Source organism: Alternaria hordeiaustralica (assembly GCF_023758085.1).
Source record: "Alternaria hordeiaustralica strain BMP 2776 chromosome Unknown scaffold_7, whole genome shotgun sequence".
NCBI lineage: Eukaryota > Fungi > Ascomycota > Dothideomycetes > Pleosporales > Pleosporaceae > Alternaria > Alternaria hordeiaustralica.
The window spans coordinates 310,321-331,623 of NW_026056779.1; the positions used below are offsets into that span (position 1 = coordinate 310,321).

General features: G+C 53.5%; 6 protein-coding genes across 6 annotated transcripts; 1 reads left to right on the forward strand and 5 right to left on the reverse strand.

The window, feature by feature from the left end:
• Nucleotides 1-47: 47 nt before the first annotated feature.
• Nucleotides 48-723, reverse strand: J4E84_004536 (uncharacterized protein; the record flags this gene model as incomplete). Its single annotated transcript, XM_049387139.1, has 2 exons — nucleotides 48-430; nucleotides 468-723. 2 exons carry the CDS (start codon nucleotides 721-723, stop codon nucleotides 48-50), a joined length of 639 nt encoding a protein of 212 aa, XP_049244912.1.
• A 212-nt stretch (nucleotides 724-935) lies between these two features.
• On the reverse strand, nucleotides 936-2,762 carry J4E84_004537 (uncharacterized protein; the record flags this gene model as incomplete). Its single annotated transcript, XM_049387140.1, has 2 exons — nucleotides 936-1,249; nucleotides 1,313-2,762. 2 exons carry the CDS (start codon nucleotides 2,760-2,762, stop codon nucleotides 936-938), a joined length of 1,764 nt encoding a protein of 587 aa, XP_049244913.1.
• An 802-nt stretch (nucleotides 2,763-3,564) lies between these two features.
• CRP46 (60S ribosomal protein L16) lies at nucleotides 3,565-4,617 on the reverse strand (the record flags this gene model as incomplete). The annotated part of the gene is made up of 5 exons (XM_049387141.1): nucleotides 3,565-3,703; nucleotides 3,757-4,015; nucleotides 4,104-4,157; nucleotides 4,330-4,462; nucleotides 4,594-4,617. The coding sequence occupies 5 exons, from the start codon at nucleotides 4,615-4,617 to the stop codon at nucleotides 3,565-3,567; spliced, it is 609 nt and encodes a 202-aa protein (XP_049244914.1).
• Nucleotides 4,618-8,911: 4,294 nt separating this feature from the next.
• On the forward strand, nucleotides 8,912-15,213 carry J4E84_004539 (uncharacterized protein; the record flags this gene model as incomplete). Its single annotated transcript, XM_049387142.1, has 10 exons — nucleotides 8,912-9,141; nucleotides 9,286-10,041; nucleotides 10,094-10,705; nucleotides 10,755-10,771; nucleotides 11,063-11,136; nucleotides 11,189-11,930; nucleotides 13,190-13,307; nucleotides 13,467-13,485; nucleotides 13,539-13,673; nucleotides 13,723-15,213. The coding sequence occupies 10 exons, from the start codon at nucleotides 8,912-8,914 to the stop codon at nucleotides 15,211-15,213; spliced, it is 4,194 nt and encodes a 1,397-aa protein (XP_049244915.1).
• Nucleotides 15,214-15,533: 320 nt separating this feature from the next.
• PGN1 (glycoside hydrolase 28 protein) lies at nucleotides 15,534-16,677 on the reverse strand (the record flags this gene model as incomplete). The annotated part of the gene is made up of 2 exons (XM_049387143.1): nucleotides 15,534-16,247; nucleotides 16,294-16,677. The coding sequence occupies 2 exons, from the start codon at nucleotides 16,675-16,677 to the stop codon at nucleotides 15,534-15,536; spliced, it is 1,098 nt and encodes a 365-aa protein (XP_049244916.1).
• Nucleotides 16,678-17,787: 1,110 nt separating this feature from the next.
• On the reverse strand, nucleotides 17,788-19,431 carry J4E84_004541 (uncharacterized protein; the record flags this gene model as incomplete). The annotated part of the gene is made up of 1 exon (XM_049387144.1): nucleotides 17,788-19,431. One exon carries the CDS (start codon nucleotides 19,429-19,431, stop codon nucleotides 17,788-17,790), a length of 1,644 nt encoding a protein of 547 aa, XP_049244917.1.
• Nucleotides 19,432-21,303: the final 1,872 nt, after the last annotated feature.

The following is a 21,303-nucleotide window of genomic DNA, read 5'->3' on the forward strand; positions in this document are numbered from 1 at the left end:
CCTACATTGGAGCGTCCCAGATAGAAATCACGCGGACTCTATGTGCGCTATTCCTGAATCTCACCCTCGAGCTCGCCTCCATCCCGCCCCCTTGGCCGAGCTTTATCCAGAGCTTTATACTGCGCAAGACACTGACTAGCCCTCATACCAATGAAGATGTACTCAGCCAAATCCTCAATCTTCAGCAATTCCCTCCTCCTCAGCGTCAAGAGTAGCTGATCATCCACGGCCTGCCACCCCCAATTCAGCCCGCCTTCGCAGCCCTCGATTGAGTCAAGAGACTGCCAGACTGTTGGCCAACCGTACTTTTGAAACAGCCCGCGTATCTGGCTCTGAACTTTCTCTGATAAAGCCAGCTTGGAGAGGACAAAACCTTTGTACTGTTCCAGTAGTCGTGTTGCAGATGCTTCAGAATCATTCAATGAGTCAGCTGATCAGCATTAAGCAGAATAGCGAGGGATATTTACCTGCATCCTCATCTCCCTGTCCGGCCCTAGCTTCAACCTCAGCCTGTAAAATAGCCGCGGTCAGTCGCTTGGAAACCTCTGAATCGGTATATGCTTTAGCTGCTGCGAATTGAGGATCGTTTTTGAACTTTCCCACACGTCCGTCAGCAATATTACCAGCGGCAACCTCGTCCTGAACTCTGTTGTGGATTGCTTGAGCCTCGGCATCGCTGAGTATCTCGCTCGTGTTGATGAAAGCTCCGTCAGGTGAAAACATGATGGATCGATTAAGAGTAATTGACATCTGAGTCAGAACCGCAGGCTCATTGAGTTCCTTTTCAACGGAGAAGCAGCATCGATTGCTTCCCTTACCACGCTGCTTCACCATGTGCTCAGATTTCACGCGTGGTGCAGACACATGACTCTGCATCTGTGTTTGCGACCGAGAGGCCCCGTGGAGGAGGTATGATATGTTTTCCATAAGCACATCTACTCTACACTGCCCTTCCTCGCCCACTCCCTGAGTACGTTCTTCTGTATCTTCCCTGTGCTTGTCTTGGGCAGTTCCTTGACCACCACGACCTCCCTGGGCACCATGAAGCGACTGATGTTGCTGTTCTCCTTGGCCCACTGAATCACCTCATCGCCCAGCGTGTCGCTGTTTGTGCCGTCCTTTGTGGTAACAAAAGCCTTGGGCCGCTCGCCCCAGTGTGAGTCCGGCACGGCGCAGACGCCGACTTCGAGGATGGAGGGGTGCGTGGAAAGCATGGCTTCGAGCGCTACGCTGGAGATGTTCTCGCCGCCTGTGAGCCATTCGGTTAGCAAGTCGCTTCAAACGAGTGAGGCTCGGAATGTCAACAACATACCACTGATAATGATGTCCTTCGCACGATCCAGGATCTGGATTGCTCCATCTGGATGCCAAACGGCTAGATCGCCTGTATGCAACCAGCCACCATCCCACAACTTGCGCGTCGCTTCGGCATCTTTGTAGTAGCCCTTTGCGCAGATGTTGCCTTCGAAGATGACTTCTCCAATTTCTTTGCCATTTCTTTCCACGTCGGTGAGAACACCTTCCGGCTGCTCGGTCTTGATGACTCGCGTCGCTTTGCCCATGATAAAGCCGTGGCCTTGTCGTGCCATACGATCGTATTTCGTCTTCTCGGGGAGCGTTTCCCATTCGGGCATGTGGTAGCCTTTCGTGATCGGACCGTACGTTTCCGTAAGACCGTAGACGTGGACGGGGTGTAGGTTCAAGTTTGACATCTGTTCGAAGAGCCATGCGCTCGGTGGACTTGCGGCTACGGTGACTCTGACTGGCTGGGGTAGGCGCTCTGCTTCCTTCGCTGCGCAGAGTAAGGTGTTGACGGTTGGTGCGGCGTTGAAATGCGTGATGCCTTCCTCCTTGAGCAGGCGCCAGATCTCTGCGTAGTCGATCTTGCGGAGGCAATAGTGCGTTCCTCGGACGGCGGTGACTGACCACGGGAATGTCCAGCCCGTCGCGTGGAACATTGGCAGAGTCCAGAGATACTTTGCGCGGCCGGTATGATAGTTCAGCCCAGACTCGATGACATTGCCCATGGCAGCAAGGTAGACGCCGCGATGTGTGTATTCGACCCCCTTCGGCCGTGCTGTTGTTCCGCTGGTGTATGCGAGTGCCATGACGTCTTCTTCGTCCTTCGCCTGCGACTCCAGATCTGCCCAGCCCTTGCCTCCTTGCTCAATGTCGTACTTCAATCCCTCGAGTACTGCATCGTCGAAAGGACCAGAGAGTTCGCCTTCTGTCGCATCCGTGTCTGTGTCAATCAGTATTGGTACGTTTGGTCTTTCCTTCTTGTATTCGTCCAACAAGCCCACAAACTCAGCATCGGCAATGATCATGTCCACGTCCGAGTGCTGGAAGATGTAACTGATGTCATCGTGCTTCAACCGGTAGTTGATAGCGACATTCACACCTCCTGCCGCCGCGATACCGAATGTGCTCTCCAAGAATGCTGGTGTGTTTGTGGCCAATATGCCTACTCGCTTGTACCTGTGTTTCCTCAGGTAGTATGCCAGCCCTCGTGCGCGGTCCGCAGCTTCAGCGTAAGAGCGTCGTAGGATCTTGCCGTTCGCCGTCTTGTGGTATATTGCCATGGCGTCTGGCTCGATTTGCGCCGCGCGCCAGAGGAACCATGTTGGGCTGAGGGTGTGGAAGTTGTGTCGATGATGGTATTCGTGGCTGTCGCCGGGATGGATGGGCGGTGGCCCAGGGACAGGGTTGGCGGACGTGAAATGCGACGCGAGTTGCTTGAGACGATCTTTAGCACCTTCCATTGTATCTGCACGAGGATCTGGTTGATCAACGTTCTAACAGCAGCTTATATACACGCGACGGAAATATTGATCTACAGTTTGGCCCAGCTGAGCTGAAGCTACAGACGCCAGAGTGCGGAGTAGCTCCGCTGTGGGACGAGATGCGAGAGATGTCCGAGGTCTTGAGCGATGAGAGGGCTGCAGGACGCGATTTTTGACAGGGGTGCGCGACGGCGGAAAGAATGATGTCGCGACACTCTGAACAACGTGGTCTAATACGTTTCTTACAGGGCGCAATGGCTGACAGCCGACCCTGAAGCTCCCAGCCATGGGGAAATCTGGGGAAGGGTACCGGTTCCGGTGCGGCACGACGTCACAGCCGAGGTTAAGCGCCAGTAGGCATACCCTATCCTCCCGACCGCGTCGGATAGCAAACACATTGGACTACGAGGCTGTAATGCAAGGTACTTGTCCATTTCGTCACGGCAGGGTGGATGCAAAGCATAAATGGAATCGTGAGTGAATTAACATAACCACAAGTCTATTGCTGAATGCTCAACGCCGTCACCATGCTTTACATCAGCTGGGATTTTTCATTTCGTATTGCTTCTAGCCGGAAGAGTACCTGAAGACACAGCAGACCGACCGCGAAGAGACCCATGAACACGTAAGCACCCTGGTATTGATGTGCTCTTTTAGCCTGGACACCCTTTCGAATGGTCGGAGTATAGTAGAGGAAATAAACATCCCATGAGCCCAATGCAATCCACGCCGAACCACGTCACCGAAACTGAAACCGACACTGTTCATCGACTGCCGATTTCTAGTATGCGAGGGATGTGAGCTCTTGCTGGACCTTGGAGTCGACGGAGGCCGTCTTCTTGGCCTCAGCCATCTGCCGGCGGATAGCCTTCTTGCGCTCGTAGTATGCGGCACCCTTGACCTTCCTGCGCTCCTCAAGACTGCGTATGGATTAGCATTTCTGATCTCGCTGACATAGGCTGGAGCAACATACCGGGCAACGACGTCCTGGTACTTCCAGCCGAACTCGTGTCCGAGACGGCCGACAGTGCAGTACTTGCGTCCGGGCTTGAGCCTCAGCACCCTCAGGGCCTGGGGAACGACGACGCGCTTCTTCTTGTCGTAGGGAGCGGGGACACCCTCGAAGGTCTTCAAGCGCTCCATGGCGGCCTTACCGCGGGGAGTCTTGTGAGGAATCATACCGCGGACGGTTCGCCAGAACATCTTGGAGGGAGCGCGGAAGTGGAAGGGACCTGGCAGATGGGTCAGCACATGTCGGCTAGTAACGCGCACATTCGACGTTGGACCGCGAATGCGCCATGTATGGACGGGGATACGTACCACCACGAGTGGGGTTGTAACGGGTCTGCTTGCGCAGGAAAGCAGAGTACTTCACTGTAGGGTCATGTCAGTTGCTGTCTTGCCAGAAAATTGTCCCTAGAGCGCTCCGCCAAAAAGCAGCCAAAGTGCACATCGCCGACCACATCGTCCTCTTGTAGCCCCATGTACCAATTGCACTCCATGGCTTGCTCCTGATCTCGCTCGCTCGCTCGGTGGGTGTACGTACACTTGGCGCGGAAGAACTCGCCGGAGATGTTGAGGGCCTCGCATCGCACAACAACGATCTTCTGGCCGTTGAGGAGCTGCTTGGCGACGGTGCTGGCGAGGCGACCGAGCAAGTGGCCCTTGCCGTCGATGACCTGCGTGCGCTGTCAGCGAGACGTCCAAGGAAGATGCGTGGTGTTGACGGGATTGCAGGCGGCTAGCATCGCGGCGGCATGCGAAGGCCAGTGCCTGGGATATCGGGCTGCGTCTATCGGGGCGTACGTACAATGACGGGTTCGAATGTCGACATTTTGCTCGACTCCGGTGTGCTGTGAGGTTAGTTGTCGTGATGGAGAGCTCGATGGATGCGAATTCCAGGTGGCTCGACTAAGCGAACTGAATATTCGAGTTTGTGGTGCACGGACCCAGTAGCGTGACTTCATCTCCAACGAGGTGAGCTTGCCCATCACCAACGTCTGCATGACAGCCAACGCCAACAACCAACGCACGTCTTGTCGCTCGCCTGTGAGGTAGCAGTCCGGATACAATGCACGCATGTCGCTGCGGCGAACTGTCGCAGCATTTGGCGGACCGCCTGCTCGTCCCGTCATGTCAGACGCGCGCGTTCCAGGGTCGTTGAGGTTAATTGAACGGCTTCGACTGCGAAAGAAATAACAGTTCAGATTTGGCCTGTGTGATCTTGTGAGGGATGGATTGCTGAACGATCTCTGCGGCGTGGTCAGGCTACACGTTGAACGCACGACTCCACGTGCTTCTTTGCGACAGTCCTTTACGCCAGTCTGAGCTGCTGATGCTGCTACCGCTGCGACCATGTCAATCCAAACTGACCTCAATATCTGGATAAACTGCCGACCTGCAAGCTACAAGTACTCTAAGTCCAAACCAAGGACCAGCACTCACCGTCGTTCTGATCCGATACTCTACTCAGATGCGTATGTCTCTATCGATATTCAGCATGTGTCTGTCTTCAATATATCGAACAGCAACGATGTAAGCGCTTTTGCGATGACCAGCTCTGGTTAAAGATAGGCCAGGGTGAGCGAGCGCCAGAGCGCGACGATGTTGTGTATCTGATGCCTTTGAACATCGCGGCTCACAAATGTATTCGTCTCTGTCTTTGAACCGTACTAAGGTATACATCGCAATACTTGTCGGGCTGGAGGGAACGGCCTGCAGGTAATACTGTTAATCGAAGAAGGTCACGATAGCGTACGCTCTCGCTCCTGCCAGACTGAGCTGCAAAATGAATTTTGCGCCCCATCTGGCTCATGCTAGGCAGGCACGCCTCCCAGCTCTGCCACGCGCATCATCAGTCCTGGTAAGCAGAAGCGTCTGCAAGAACAACCACGACCCACGTTGTCGTAACGCGTTTATCCATCTCGCCAGCCATCATCATCTCGCCCGGCAATTATTTTTCGACAGTAGCTGCACCCTGCCTCGTCGCTTGTGCTGCAGATGCTCGAAGCGCATATCCCAACTTGCAAGCGGATGCATTCGTCGTTGGCACCATTGTATTGCACACGCAATGATCGTACGCATTCGGTAGCCTCGGCCCGTAGGTCTAGATTCTCTATCACGGCTCTTGAACGGATGCTAACGGCTCTTAGTTGACGCAGACTGCTTGTACCAGAGTCGGTACATCCCGGTCTTCTTTAAGGTTTGTGAAATCGACGGCTACTATGTCTTTCGCCTCTCGCGTCCGTAGTATACATGCTCGATTTACAACACAGAAATCTTGGCAATGTATAGTTGCCTGAGTATCGGGCTATCCAACTAATCCGGTAACCCATTCACTACTTTCGGCATCCTCCATTAGTTTCAACATCTGTCACAATCTCGTCATTCGCTCCAACTGTGCATCGGACGGAGGACAGGCAAGACACCGCTGTCCTCAGCCATGCATCTCGACGAACCTACGCTTATGTGAAGCCGTCGATACGCTTTCCATTAGGGATGCAGGCAGAATTAGCCATGCTGTTGTGGGCGCTCCAAAGAACGCCAATTCAACAATCATACTCATTTCGTCATAAGGATGCTCACCCTTCGACCAAGTACAATCAGAGTCCAGAATTCCGGAGGCTAATCCGTTAGTCTGTGCTACCTAGCCGTAGTTTGGATCTCGACCTTTTTACCGGAGCCAGATCGCCCACTACGTCACAGCATGGGGAAAACGTTTCGATGATGGATCTCATGGCTGTCTCGATGCCGAAGTCGGATTCACGACCAGGATGAAGCTAATGCAAGTAAGTCTGAAGCGGGTACCAGTGACGGGTGTGTTCAGCCCGAAGCTTGTTGCTGGCAAACATGACGAGAATACAAAATTTTCTTTCGCGATTACCACCACATTGCAGGGTGCGCTGATCGTGGTTCACTAAACGCATCTCGATTGCGGTCCTACTGCGGGTGTGATGCTTAAATTGTCGATCACAGAGGCTGCATGGATCTGCAGTGAACGTCACATTAGAGAGCCAAGGAGCCTCAGGTAAATCCATATCCTGATGGTCCATCACGCTACGCCTCGATTCGAGATGTTGCCTGAGAGCCCCAACGGACGAGTCACCGGTGATCGGCCCCTCGTCCTGTAGGTTACATTGGCTTTTACGTACAGGCGCAAGCAGCAAGCTAAGCACATGGACAGCATCCTTGCAAGGTTTCTCGCAACGACATATGCATCGTCATGCGCCACAACTCGAACCGATCGCGAGACTGGATTCGCTTGGCGTCATGCACACATTCTCCTGTTCAGCCACGTTTCACCAAGACGGAGTCATGACTTGGCCCATCTCCCAGACAATTTTGCGCCACTCCTGACGTAGCTTGGCCCATTGGCAGGTGACCATCAGCAGGAAATATCGTGCGTTTTCCTCTTGGCTGTGTGGCTAGTGTTGTGGCTAGAGCAGGAATACGATCAGCCCAATGCCAATGCCAACGGCATTCGAATTAAACGCTGACCGTGACCTGCCAGTGCACCCGCCGAGTCAGCGCGCGACCACCCGGCGGGCGAAAGTGGGTGCAACAAGCGATCCGCTGAGTCATCCGGAAGTCGGCACACATAGCTCAAGACAAGCACCACTAAAACCTCGTAGGGTGTTCCAATAACCACCGTGTGGGCTTCCATAACCGCAAGCGTGGCAGTGCCAAGGGACCTCGGTATGACATGAGTCCATCATCGGTACCTCCGACAGGACTACTCGTGGGAATCCATATATATGCATGTTTGCAGTTGTGGCGAGAGATCGGTTGACAAGCATCGCAAACGGTCGTGGAGAATTAGGCGACATGCGCCAGGCAGAACACGCATAAACGAGCCTGGTTGAGCAGAGTTTGCCTTCAAGATATCTCACATCTCAAAGGATTTCCCGCTTGGCGAGTCGATACGCTCTACAATATTGGCAGATTGTATTCATGGGGAAACTAAAGCGGTAGTTGGCCCCACTGAACGTTTTAAGCACCTTTCAAGGTCGTCACCCGAAAACGAACAGTTACGGAAAACAAATGAATTGACTGAAATTGTCCGAATGCGCACGACAGATGGGATGTGAATGTGAATCTTTCGCTTGTTGTACATTTCCTCTTTGTGGGAGAAGCCCAGGCATGGCAGAGCCGTGTGCGACGTCTGTCTGCCGGTGTACTGCAGACGACGGCCAGGGTCACCAGCCGCAGTCAAGCCACGCTGTCACCATCATGGCGACTTTATCCGGCGCTAAGATCTGTCGCGCAAGGCTGCATGCTGGTTGGTGCTGGTGGGTAGACAGGCCTTCGGAAGCTCGCCCTGGATGAGAGACCGAAGAGCCCACATCTGGGGTGAATATTTGTCTTCGCTTGGGCGTATGACAGATGGCTGGCAGGAGAATACGGTGCCACTCGACACCTCAGCCGTAAGCGAGTCTATCGGTGGCTGATCTTTGCTCGAAGTAGTGGCTTTAGAGCGCACGAGGAATATCGGGGAACGACTGAACTGCAACGGAATGGCGGATCAGACCACTAATGCGGCTTGAGTTGCTCCAAAAGCCATGGAGAAGGCTCGGCTTCGCTTGGACGCAGGGCTCCACGACTTGTTGGGTGGCGTCGCAGCAGGACCCCTCACCTCTGTCTCAACCCATGGGCGTCCCCAGGACACATGCCAGCAGCGGTATGACGCCACAGGGCACAGGTGAGCATGGCTGTGCTTGACGACTTGGCAAGGTGCAAGAGTGGCGTATCACTGAGGAGGTTTATCGGAAAGTGGGGCCCGCAGGAGCGGTGTGTATGCTGTGCAGAGGCAGCGGGCAGCTGGCAGCGTGCGATGCGGCCGTGGGCAATTCCAGAAAGCGTCGAGGGAGCTCGCCGAGATGAATGCACCAGTTCCAGGCTTGGCTGCCAGGTGAGGAGTGAAAAGCGGACGACTCGGCGGAGAGCAACGATTCGATTCCGGCGTCCAAAGGGCGGGACGGTGCCATGCGCTGGCGCTAACCCAACTCTAATCCCTGACCCACAAGCTTCTCCGCCGTCTTCACACACCCCTGCCGCGCGCATCCACCACTTTGCTCTTAGGCGCAGCGTTCCCCCCAGCCACAGCTGGCTACACTCTCCTCCCGACACCCATGACTTCTCCGGCCCTCACGACAACTGAGAGCCTTCCAGCAGACGCGGGCCGCTCGGGCCCCTTCGACAACCCGCAGGAAGACGCCTCTGAGTTTGGCGAGGAAAACTCAGAAACCAATGACGTCGGCGACGATCACGCACCGAAACAGCAACCCCAGAAGCGACGACGAGTGACGCGTGCCTGCGACGAATGCCGGCGCAAGAAGATCAAGTGCGACGGCAAGCAGCCGTGCACCCATTGCACTGTTTACAGCTATGGTATGTCCTGTGTGTACACTGAATTGCGTGGGAGAATGCAAGCTAACAGCCTACAGAATGGTAAATACCCTCTCCTAACGGATTCGCTACTGCTCACAGAACTGACCCCCTCTAGCACTTATGACCAGCCCTCAAACCGCCGCCGCAATGCGACGCCCCAGTACATTGAGGCTCTCGAAAGCCAGCTCAAGCGCGCAAAGGCGCTACTGCACGTGGTGCTGCCAACCGTGGATTTGAATGACCCCGCCATAGACGCCCACCTCCAGAACGGCCTGTTACCACAGCTGCCCCAAGCAGCTGTGCGGCCTCCTGTGATGCCTGTAGACCCCCGGATCGCGCAACACCAGGCACCGGCCCACAATGAAGACCAGCCTGATTCGCACCTGGAAGCCATGGTCAAAGCGACGGGCCAGCTTGATCTCGACGAAGAGGGCAAATGGGACTATCAGGGCCACTCTTCAGGACTCAGCTTTATGAGGGGCCTGCGGCAATTCGATGACATGTTCCAAATCCCTTCGGACGAGTCGCCGTCCCTCCGGCACCAATCCATGTCCTACGAACCGCCGTCTCCTTCCCTTTCAATCGCTGGATCCACTACAGCTCCGTCAAACGTGCCCCTGCCCAGCCAGGAAAATGCACGCATTCTCTGTGACAGTGCCATCATCCAGTACAGCGCCATGCTGCGCGTTGTCCATCTCCCCACTTTCTACAAGCAAATGAGCCGTCTTTACGAAGTCGCTCCCGAGAATTACGGCAGCGCCGAGACTAGCTTTCTACCTCTATTCTACTCCGTTCTAGCTTTGGGCAAACTCTATTCCGAAAATGACACCGGGGTCGATGTAGCAAGCTACGACATCCTTACCGACGAGGGGTACGCAGCAAAGTCTCCCTGTGCGAGCTTCGTCCATGCTAATGCGGTCCAGACTCAAGTACTTCAAAGCTTCGCGCCAGCTCTTGGACATTACTGACTGCAGGGATCTGACTTCACTTCAAGCCATCATTTTCATGATCCAATTCTTGCAATCGTCAGCCAAGCTTAGCACTTGCTATGCTTACATCGGAGTTGCTCTGCGCTCTGCGCTACGCATGGGCTTGCACCGTTCATTCAACGTCAAGTTCAATCCCATCGAAGCGGAAACACGTAAACGCATATTTTGGGTGATTCGAAGGATGGACACATACGTCGGGGCCATGCTCGGTTTACCGCGATTTCTGGACGATGAGGACATTGATCAAGAGTGGCCAGTTGAGGTCGATGACGAGTATATTACGGAGACGGAGATTCTGCCCATGCCCAATGGAAGCATTTCTGTCATGGCGGCCTTCAATGCCCACACGCGTCTCGTCCAAATCTTGAACAAGATCTGCAAGTACGTCTACCCTATCAAAGGCACACAATCAGGCGCCAAGAACTCTGTGACCTATTCTGTGGGCTACTCCAAGATTCGCGAAATCGAACAGGATCTAGCAAGATGGCTCGATGAGCTGCCTATCGCGCTCAGGCCGGGCGGTGATGCCCCTCCAATCATCAGGAGGTAAGCTGACTATCTAACATCATTTTTGCAGCTGCTGACATATACGCAGGGTGCAACAACTTCTCCGTATGGCGTTCGGACATGCGCAGCTTTTACTCTATCGGCCATTCCTACACTACGTTTCGCAATCGTACAACGTGAACACCGTGGACCAGAGAGCCTTTGCCTGCGCTTCTGCCTGCGTTAACGTCTCGCGCAATATTATCCACATTTCCACGGAGATGAGAAATCGCGGCCAATTGGCTGGAGCATACTGGTTTTCCATGTATACGACCTTCTTCGCTATTGTATCAATTTTGTATTTCGTCTTGGAGAACCCACAGAGTCCCACCAGTTTTGAATTGCTACGGGATGCAGTGGAAGGGAAGGACGTATTGGCGTACTTCGCGAAGAGGAGCCTGGCCGCTGATAGGTGCAGCACAGCACTAAAGGTAGGCACAGCACTAGTTTCTTCTGACTGACAACACTAATAATGTTTCCCAGGGCATGTTTGAACGTCTCCCGGAATCAATCAGACATGGTGGAGAGATCATTGCATCGAGGAAGCGCCGACAAGGAAGCTCGCCGCACTCTCTTGGCACCCGCCCTACGTTTGGTCAGAGCGACTCTGCCGCACCCCGCCGTGCGAGTACCTATCCCGATAGCATTCCCAATGTCAAGACTGCTGGCCAAGCCCAGTCATTTGAGTCTGGCGGCCCTGACTTTGGTAGCATCGGCTTGGGTTCTTCTTATCCCGCACACTCGGTCTCCAACCCCAATCTATTCGATGGTGTGCCAGGCCTTACACCTACATCATCCAACGATAGCCTACCGAGCTTTGGCTTGGCTCCTATTCATGACTCGCAGCAGACATCATCTGCTTTTGGTCCAACAAGCCTAGGCAACCCTTTGGCAGACCCGTCAGGTCTTAATGTCCCCATCGCAGACATCTCAACAATGATGTTTCCGTCTGCCGACCCGCTCGCCTACCCCAACCAGCCCATGACTGCTTTTGAAAACAAACATCCACAAACTTTCGACCGCAGTACTGGCACCCCGGTGAGCGGACACCCTCCTCAACTCTCGACCAGTATGGAGATGAAAGGACACCCGGCCATGTTTGCTCCCACGAGCACGCCCAATTCGCAAGCCCGACCCATGGACAGTGAGGCACAGATCTTTACTTCCATGCCCATGTATTTCATGCAGGGTAACCAGCAGTACCGCGGATATCCACCTCAGCAGGGTATGCCGATGCAAACATCCAGCAACATGCCTTTTGATGAGCTGATGCATCAAGAAGACTGGTCGCAATCTTTTATGGACCCTGCAATGAACATAAATGATGGGAGGTCATCGCTGAACAATGCCCAATTTGGCCAAAATGGATGGCGTTAGTTCGTCGACTCACACAACGTGGACCACTGGACGGGGCTATCAACGCTTTAACGTTTGTTTTCTGCTTTGTTGTGAAGCATGCTGAGTCCCATCTATCGATGTGCATCAGCTTCGACTATGAGCGGTGCCCTCGCCCGCGCCCTCCTTCCCACACAACGATTACGGCCGATATTTCCTTAGTACACTGAGCGTTTTATTCCGGCGTTTGCGAGTCTACCAAAAGCATTATACCCCATTGTCAACCGGCTGGCACCGATGAGCTAAGCGTTTTCCAACGGTATGCGTAGGGTGAGGACAGAGCCTCACTGACGTAGTTGTGACTTTTCAGTCCACTACGATCGCGACCTGTCCAATGCATTTCAGCATTGATTTTTTTTGCTTTGAAGACTTCGATTTGGATTTGGCGTTCGAAAAGCTAGACTTTTTGAGCGTGACGGACCTCGCGGCTGCGAGTGTAGATTGAGCATCTCATGAAGATACTCATGAAGGTTGGAAGAAGTGCGTTGAAGGACCACACTCATTTTGTCCGAGCCAGTAACGGGTAACGCCGTAGATTAGCAAATTGACTGAAGGCGATACCTAGGTATCGCGCGTAGCTTACAAAGACTAAAGTACAACGCACATTGTTGAAAAAGCTCTGGCATAAACACCAGAAGCTGGCTGAAATCCATGTTGACCTAGCTTAGTGAACGGTAAGCCCACGTCAGAGTTAGGCTAGCCATAGACGCACGAAAATCGAAAGAGAAGCCATGGTCTTAAAACGAAGCCTCAGTGGAGCCTAGCACAGACACCCAGCCACCATAGTAGGCCGGCGGAGCGGGGTAAATCCCATGCCGACTTCCAAGGCCGTGCCTAGACCTCCACCTTCGGCGCCGAAGCCGCCAAGTGCAGCTCAACGTGGGCCAAGCGCTAGCACCCACCATTGAGAAAACGGCAAGTAGTGTGGGTTAGTGTTTACCGACAATTGGGGTCTTGGTTACCAAGCGGTTTCCAAGCAGTCTTCTGTGTCCCAAGAGATGGTATCTAGCGACCTTCTTAACCAGGTCATCGGGGCTGACGGACTAGATCTTTTGTACCTTAGCGAGCAGTTGGCTAAGAGATTAACAGGTTTTGGAGGGTATCGTAGTGAGGACTGTTGCAGGACCAAGGAGGATATCGGCTCGTGGTTTACCGGAAGGAACATGGAAAAGTGTATATCTAGGCGCGGTGACGCTGGATATGTGAGGTACCAGGAACATCTCGCACCATTGGGCTGACGGAGAATCGCTATCGTCATGGTTCACGTATCTTCGTTGTCGGTTCTTGGCTCTGCCTTGGTTGGGCTGAGTAATGCGGCCGCCTTGGGTACTGCGGAAGAGTATGCTGATGGTACTGTGCATGCAAGGATCATGGGGATGAAGATCGTAAGGCTTCCTTGTCGGTGCACGCCGGTACATGCTCATACTGATCCCAACAGGCGCAATGGGATGCTGAGATTGCCTCGGGAGAGATGGATAGCACCCGCTACCCTGAACTAAGTCACACGCCATGTGAGAACGGCTTCGCTGCTGCAATCCCTGGTGACTTCAACAACACGTTCAGGTGCCATAATGTTAGTTGGCTCTAAGTTCAAATGCTCATCAGCTCGCTAATGTGCGTAGATCGACCTCTACCATTTCCTCCCACATTCCCTCCTTGGCAGCTCTGATGGACAAGGCTCCTCTTCTTGGGGCTGGACATCAGAGGATGGACGCGAGTTTGTAGCAATCGGCCAGTTCGACGGTACCGCCTTTGCAGAGATCAGCAGCGAAGGAAAGCTGATCTATCTGGGCCGCCTGCCTCCTTTCGACCCTGTCGGATCCCGCTGGCGCGAGATTCGCGTGATGAGGGACTATGCCGTCATTGGTAGCGAGGCCATCAACCACGGTGTTCAGATCTTCGACATGAAGAAGTTGTTGGACCTCGACGGAAGCGAGCCGATGAACTTTACCCAAGATGATTTGACCGGTCACTGGGGTCTGACTGATGACTGGAATGCTCTCCCGGTTGGCCGAACCCACAACATCGTTGTCAACGAGGAACTCAACTACGCCGTGGCAGTTGGATCAGTTGGCGGTAACGAGACTATCCGTGTCCGCGGCGATTTGCCATGTCGCGGAGGCCTCATCTTCATCGACATGAGCGACCCTGAAAACCCGACCAGCCCAGGTTGTGCTTCTGCTGATGGCTATGTCCACGATGCCGAATGCATCGTCTACCGCGGACCAGACACGAAGTACTACGGCCGCGACATCTGCTATGGTTACAACGAAGACACACTAACCATCTACGACGTAACTGACAAAGCCGGCAACACCACCAACATCATCTCTCGCACCACATACCCTGGAGCAGAGTACGTCCATCAAGGTGTCGTCAACAACGCAACCTGGCAGGAATACATCTTCCTCGACGATGAATTCGACGAGCGCGACGCCAAAGTCGGTCCCATGACACAGGGTCTGCCCACCACCCACATCTTCGACATCCGCGACCTGGAGAACCCCTTCTATTCCGGCAACTACGAGGGAAAGCGCCGCAGTATTGACCACAACCAATACGTCGTTGGCGACTACCTCTACCAATCGAACTACGGAAACGGTCTCAACGTCCTGGACATCCACACCATCACGCAGGATCCCAGTGGCGACGGCATCTGCGAAGCCGGATTCTTCGACATCTACCCCGAAGACGACGAGAACGAAGGTGGCGGCACAGTAGCCTTCCTCGGCTCCTGGTCCAGCTACGCGAACTTCAAGAGCGGATTTATCTTCGTGCACACTATCGAGCGTGGTAGCTTCGTCGTCAAGATGTCGAGCAAGGAGTGTGCAAAGCCAGCCGTTTGCGAAGTAGACTCTTGTCTTACGTCGATGCGCACAGCAAACGTGGAGGGTAGACTTCAGGCTTCGCAAGAGTTCTGCGGTAATTTCACTCAGAGGCTGATTGATGATGTTCGTGCTGTGCCTGAGTTTGCGCAGGAGGCTTGTGCGGGGGAGCAAGTGGTTGCGCAGGTTAGCAGTGCGTGTGCTTGCTTGCCTACCCTTGCTGTGCCTGAGTTGCCAAGGACGACAACTAGGGGGCCAGTGCCTACTGTGCTGCCGCCGAGGGTCTAGGACGGGACAAGGACGACAATGACGGGCTTGGATAGATTCCCTTTGAGAACAGACAATACGAGATCCGCTTATCAAGCAACATCGAGATGTACTTGCTGCGCACGAATGCATTGGTGATTAAATGTCAGTCACAATTGTCATAAAAATGCAGATTGCTACAACAATAGATTGAATTGTCTATCGCTGAGCAGCGTAGCTGCTACGATGACTAAATATTTACTGAAAGAGGAAGATGTACAAGAGAAAATAGAAAAGGCCACAGGCCGCTCAAAAGCTACTTCACGGTGCTCCAAGGTATAGCACTCGTCTCATTCTGGAACTTAGCAAGAAGCGCCGGTAGGGATGTTGAGGCAGCTAGTGCTCTTCTTTCCGCCAGTGACGCTGTTGCCGGTCCAGGTCCAGTTGGAGCAGCTGCCCTTACCGCAAAGAATGTAGACGTCAGTACCCTTGGCAGCAACGGTACCCTTGACGTTCTGGATGGTAAGGCCAGTGATCGGGACACCGGTGGTGGGCTTGCCAGTGGGAGAGCCGTTCTGGTAGTCTTGCTGGATAACGATGCCGTACTTCGCGATGTTCTTGAGGGTGATGTTCTTGTATGTGACACCAGAGACAGCACCGGTGGCACCAGACACGGTCTTGATACGGACACCGTTGTCAGAGTTGGTGATGGTGGAGTCGGAGATGATGACGTTCTTGACGGTGTTGTCGCTGCGGCCACCTACAGAGCCGATGGAGATACCGTGTCCGCCAGAGCAGGTACCGCCGGTGAAGTGGATGTCGGTACCGGAGTTGACAGCCAGGCAGTCGTCTTGGTTCTTGATGTTGGCGTTGGTGATGTACACACCGGTGGAGCTGCCAACGTCGAAAGCATCGGTGTTGTGGCCGCCGTTGGTGACGTCACCAGCAGTGTTGTCGATGGTGATCTTGTCGAGGGTGAGATCCTGCGCGCCGTTGATGGAGAATCCCTGTACAGGGGTGTTCTTGACGTTGAGTCCAGTGATGGAAGACGAGATCATGGAGTGGGCGTAGAAGAACTTGCCAAGTCAGTTGTAGCTCAGCAAAAGATCAGTATCAACATACCTTGGGCTTCGTCTTGCCGCCGTTGCTTCCCTTGCCATCCCACCACTTGGCACCATTTGCATCAATGACATGGCCAGCGGCGCCAATGACTTTGATGTTGGTTCCCGAGACAGAGATGAGAGGGCCCTCCCACTCCTTGTAGCCGAAGGTGGTGGTGCCCTGGAAGGTGACGGTGGTGCCTGACTTGAGCTTTGTCAAGTCAAGGGTCGTTCCTGCTGGAACAGTCATACCCTGTATGACAATGGCAGAGCAAGAAGCCTTGTTCTTGATGGCTGTAGCAGCATCGGAGAAGGTGCAGCTTGCACGGGTGTCAAGACTGGAAGGAGCAGCCGAGACGAGCGCACCAGCGCCAAGAAGGAGAGAGGTAAGTGTGAAAGCAACCATGATGAATGTAGCTTGAAAATAGGATGATTGAAGGGAATGTAAGGCTGTTGTGTAGAGAATGAATGAATGAGTGACTTGATGGGTGCTGTAGAGGTGCCGCAAGGCAGCCTTTATACCAGGGCTTCATCGACAGTGGTACGTATTGATAGGTGGAGACATCGGAGGATTCACACGAGTCGTCGACAAGCTCATACTCCTTGAGCTTGTCATTGCTGGGCAAGGCTTGTCATCGCAGAAGGTCTAGGGTCCGCGAGAAATGAGGGCACAAAGCGGCTGGCACCTGCGCCGGTGTTCTCGCAGCATGTAACAGGTGGATCCTCGGTTGGGGCTACTCCGCTTTGTATAAATGAAACGAGATCTGGATGTGACCGAATCGCAGATGGTGGTGGGCGATCTCTGTGACAATTCTCCGTCAAATCGATTGCCAGCCTCGTAGCGCTGAGCAGAATCTCACTGCAACTAAGCATACAGCTTACCCAGAGTTGAATACTCTACAGCACGCGGGCAATCTGGACTACTATCAGGTGTTCGTGTCTTGCCGTGTTAGATCAATGGTGAAACGAAACAACTGGTCCAGACGCGTGGCGCCGCTGTCGCGTGGCGCAAAAGGTCAGACGCCATTGCGGATACAGAAAGCACGTTCACGCCGCCGGCCGCCGATTGATGGAATGTCACCAGCCACACCGTGAGACCTTCGTAGGATTGGAGCGATGCGCAGGATTGACGGAGAATTGTTTGAGTGAAAGGACAGCTGCATGACTTCCGGAGGGGTTTCTGGAAGCGAATCCGGATTAGCGCCCGACTAGCGTCCCGTCACCGAAAGTAACGGCAGCGACATCCCGCACCTGCATGAACCCTTTTCCATCTCATCGCCATCTCTCTAGTCGCGCACTGAGAGACTGTTACATCACTTGTATTGCATCTGCATCAACATAGTCGTGAACTCGCAGAACATTCATTGCAGCACGACTCCGGCTCCCAGGCACACGGTCCGCGAACCAGTCGGACACGGGAAGTAATTAGGTATAGCCTCAAATCTCGGATCTACCCCTAGATTTTTCACCGCCACGCCGCTCTGGACACCATGAGTAATCATCGTCGCAGCTATGCTCACGATTTTCGGACGAAGAAACCACCTTGTGGCAAGCCCTCTACTAAAAGACTCCAGGCTACCCAGTTGCGCAACAGCATAGTCGCTATCCGACGCACCGCTCGTCCCATACCTTGCGCACCTGCTATGGCCGTCTTTTCATCAATGATCATGAACGGTCCTGGTTCTGGTTTCACCAGGTAGCGTACTAACCAGTCGGCGCACCAAAAGAGATACAAACAGCGCGTCTGAAAGACCTGCAGATCCATCTCTTCGATCCATGGTTCCGCCACAATCTGCACTTCCTTGAGCCCATCGATAGCGTTACCGAAAGCACAAGCTAAGGCAGCCATCGACGGAAGCGAGCATGCGTCGTCTGTGAAACCAATGCCGATGAGTTCCAGATAGTGCCGCTCCAGCATCTTCGCATAATTGCGCAAATTCGCGGTCGAAATCAGATCTCTGGTTGCATACGCAGAATCTACGAGAGCTGTTGCGTAGTGTGCAACGCGACTCGACACCAGGTCTTCGCTTAGGTCTCGAATGGACTTCCGTGCCCACTCCATGTTCTCTTCCATAGGGGACTGTGGAAAAAGGCTGGCCCCAACAGGCAGATGAACGTCGCGGCGTGCTTTCAGAACGACCTTATCTAGGAAGCTGGCTGCATTGGGATAGCTGCCTTCTAGATACACGTCGCCCGCCAGTCTCTTGATGTCAATTGGCAAATGAGCCAAGTTTTCCTTCTTGTATGCGTCAAATCGCTTGTCCTGCAGATGCTGCCGGTCTGGGGGAAGAGCTGGCGCTGGCGGTACGTCGAACATATCAAGTTTGGTGAAGATGGCGTTGATTGAGACACTGTCGAAAAGGATATCGTGAAAGTGGTTGGCATAATTTTCGATGGGAAAGCTGGTCACCAATTCTGTTAGTGATGGCTTCCCACGAGACTCGTCGCCTGTTGCTGCATTCAGGAGGCGAACGTCTTTGTCCGAGATGGTATTCAGATGGACATCCAAGCTCTTGCTCTCACGCATCGCGTCTGGATCATCGCAGACGTAATATAACGCCGCGTGTCCGCAGTCGTAGAGTATAGTAACTGGTGAGCTGGCTTCAGTCCGCTTTTGTACTGTCAGCGCTTCCAGCGGTCGGGGCGTGGCATCGCCTGTCAGGAAGACACTGTGTTTCCCCGAAGGACCGGTCGCTTTATCATCGCGCATTTCCCACACTACCGTTATTCGAATATCATCGAAGAAGTCACCTACATCGCCCTCAGAGTAGAAGCTTGGTGTATCGCGCGCAGTGTCGATTGGGGGTCTCCATTCATGTTGGTGTCCAGTAAAGGCTGCGTTGATGGGACCGCCTAGTTTGAAGGCAAGGAGCGCGACCAAGAGAGGGTGTAACGCGTCTTCCCCGGCAGGCATTGAGGTAGAAAGCTCAAGCGGACTAGATTGTGGCTCGGGCGACGAATCCCCACTCGCAGCAACTTGCTCCTCGATCGGCAAAGCTACAATCTCCTCGTCTTCTTCGACACCAAAGGTGAATGCGACAGCCTTGGACCTATCCAGTGTCTGCGCCAGAGTCCTGAACTTCTCGACTAGCTTGAAAGCAACATCGCGCTGAGCAAAGCCTTCTGTCTGCGCACACGCTGCAACGAGCGCATTCAGCATATTGCGCCGATATTCAGTTTTCCTCGCACACGCTCGGGCATCTTGAGGTCTCTCTTGCAGTACTTCGGTATGCTCGCGGCATGCAACTCTATCTGTCACCTAAAGATGGATGTACGAAGTCAGTGTTTGTCTCACATGCACTTCGTACAACGGCAATTACTCACGAGCCGACCTATGAGCTTGGTCGGTACCTGGAGAGCGACATCGAAGCGTTGCGGTCGGTTCATGTCGAGCTCTGGATCCACTAGTAGGTTGGAGTAGATTGTGAAAATACCCAGCGAAAGAGCTGTTGAATCACTGGCGGTTGTCGCGGTTGTCGCGGTGATATCGAAATAAGCTCGTCGGAAGAGTGCGATTGTCGTGAAACCGCAATGTGAGTGTAGCGCCAAGCTACAGATACAGGAAGTTCTCAGGGTACAGGTAATGTTTCCTTGTCCAGCTCTTTCACCTGTTTAGCCTCACTTACTGGAAGCCAACAACCGGTTTGAGACTATCAAGCACATCGCCAATGTCTCACCCCACGATCAAACGCCTCTCAGGTCTTGGTACCACGTGCATCCGCTACTTGCAACATCCCGTTTGCCGTCTATCGGCTTTGCGGTAGGGTTCGTTGTCTCGCGCTACGGTCGAGGTGCGCTGGTTCAGACTATGGTCATTCTGTCGTTGGCCGTCAAGCTTGCAGTATGTGTCCTCCAGACAGAAAATCTTCGGATATGAAAATTAATTTTCATACGGAGTCAGATGCCCACCTCCGCATTCAGTGGTATAAGAAGCTGGTTCGTCGTACCGTTTCGAGCTGAACGAGATGTCAACAAGACGACTGCGCCATCTTTTCAACAATAGCGCCCACGCAGTGACTACTGGATCAGTATGACCTTGCTTGAGGAAGACGCTGAGACGATACTAAAAGAGCAGAACAGAGATATTGAGCGTGAGCTTTTCGTCAAATTCACCTTTCTGACGTCAATTTACGACACACTCGATCTTCTTCAATCGCGTATTGGCATGAGCTCAGCATAGCCGGAAATTTCGAGTATTGCGCCCGTGAGCAGTGTGAAAAGGGCATTCGTTCACGCGTCTTGTTCGTAGGCCCGATGACAGGACGTTGTTGGGTGTGTATAGAGAGAGCCAGAATGACCCGGCCGTTGTTCTGGCGCTCTCGAAATGGCATTGTCTGCTAGCACGTTGTAGCCGCTCATGCCCATTTGGAAACATCGACGCTAGCGATTAGGTTTGCTGGGGCTCGAGCGCGAAGATGAGCAATCGAAGTAAGCACAAATGACTCGTGACAGATTGGGCATGCGCTCATGTCAAAGATCTAATCGCGCGGTGTAGGAAGTCATTGTACTGCAAAGAGAGGTTACATAGTTAAGTATGTCAACATCGCGCCATAAGAGAAGTCTGAGGTGCTTCATACAAACTGACAAGGCATCTTGGTAGAACTTGGACAGCAATCGGTGTGCGCGCAGCTTCGCGGCGACGCCAGCGCCTGCACTCGCGCAGTCTGTTTGAACGAACCGGGCCGTGGATCTGACAGCATTCTAGTGCCGACATTTCCTCCGCGACAGGTTGTACGAGAACGTTTCGACGTTTCTCATCGTCGCGACCAAGGTGGGGTGGAACAATCGATATTGTCAGCATCGAAATGAAGCCGGAAGATCGACCGCGAGTTGAGACCAGTGTGAATTCGCATCAAAGCCAAGCGATCGGGCTACATTACACCGCCAACAATGCGAACCCGATTGGAATACTACCAGATCTCTCAGCAAGTCAAACGTCAAGTAAGTCGATGGGTTGGCCTAACGGCGACGAGAATTGAGTTGTCAAGCTAAGCTAGAGCGACCAAGATCCCAACTTAGATTGCGCGGTCAC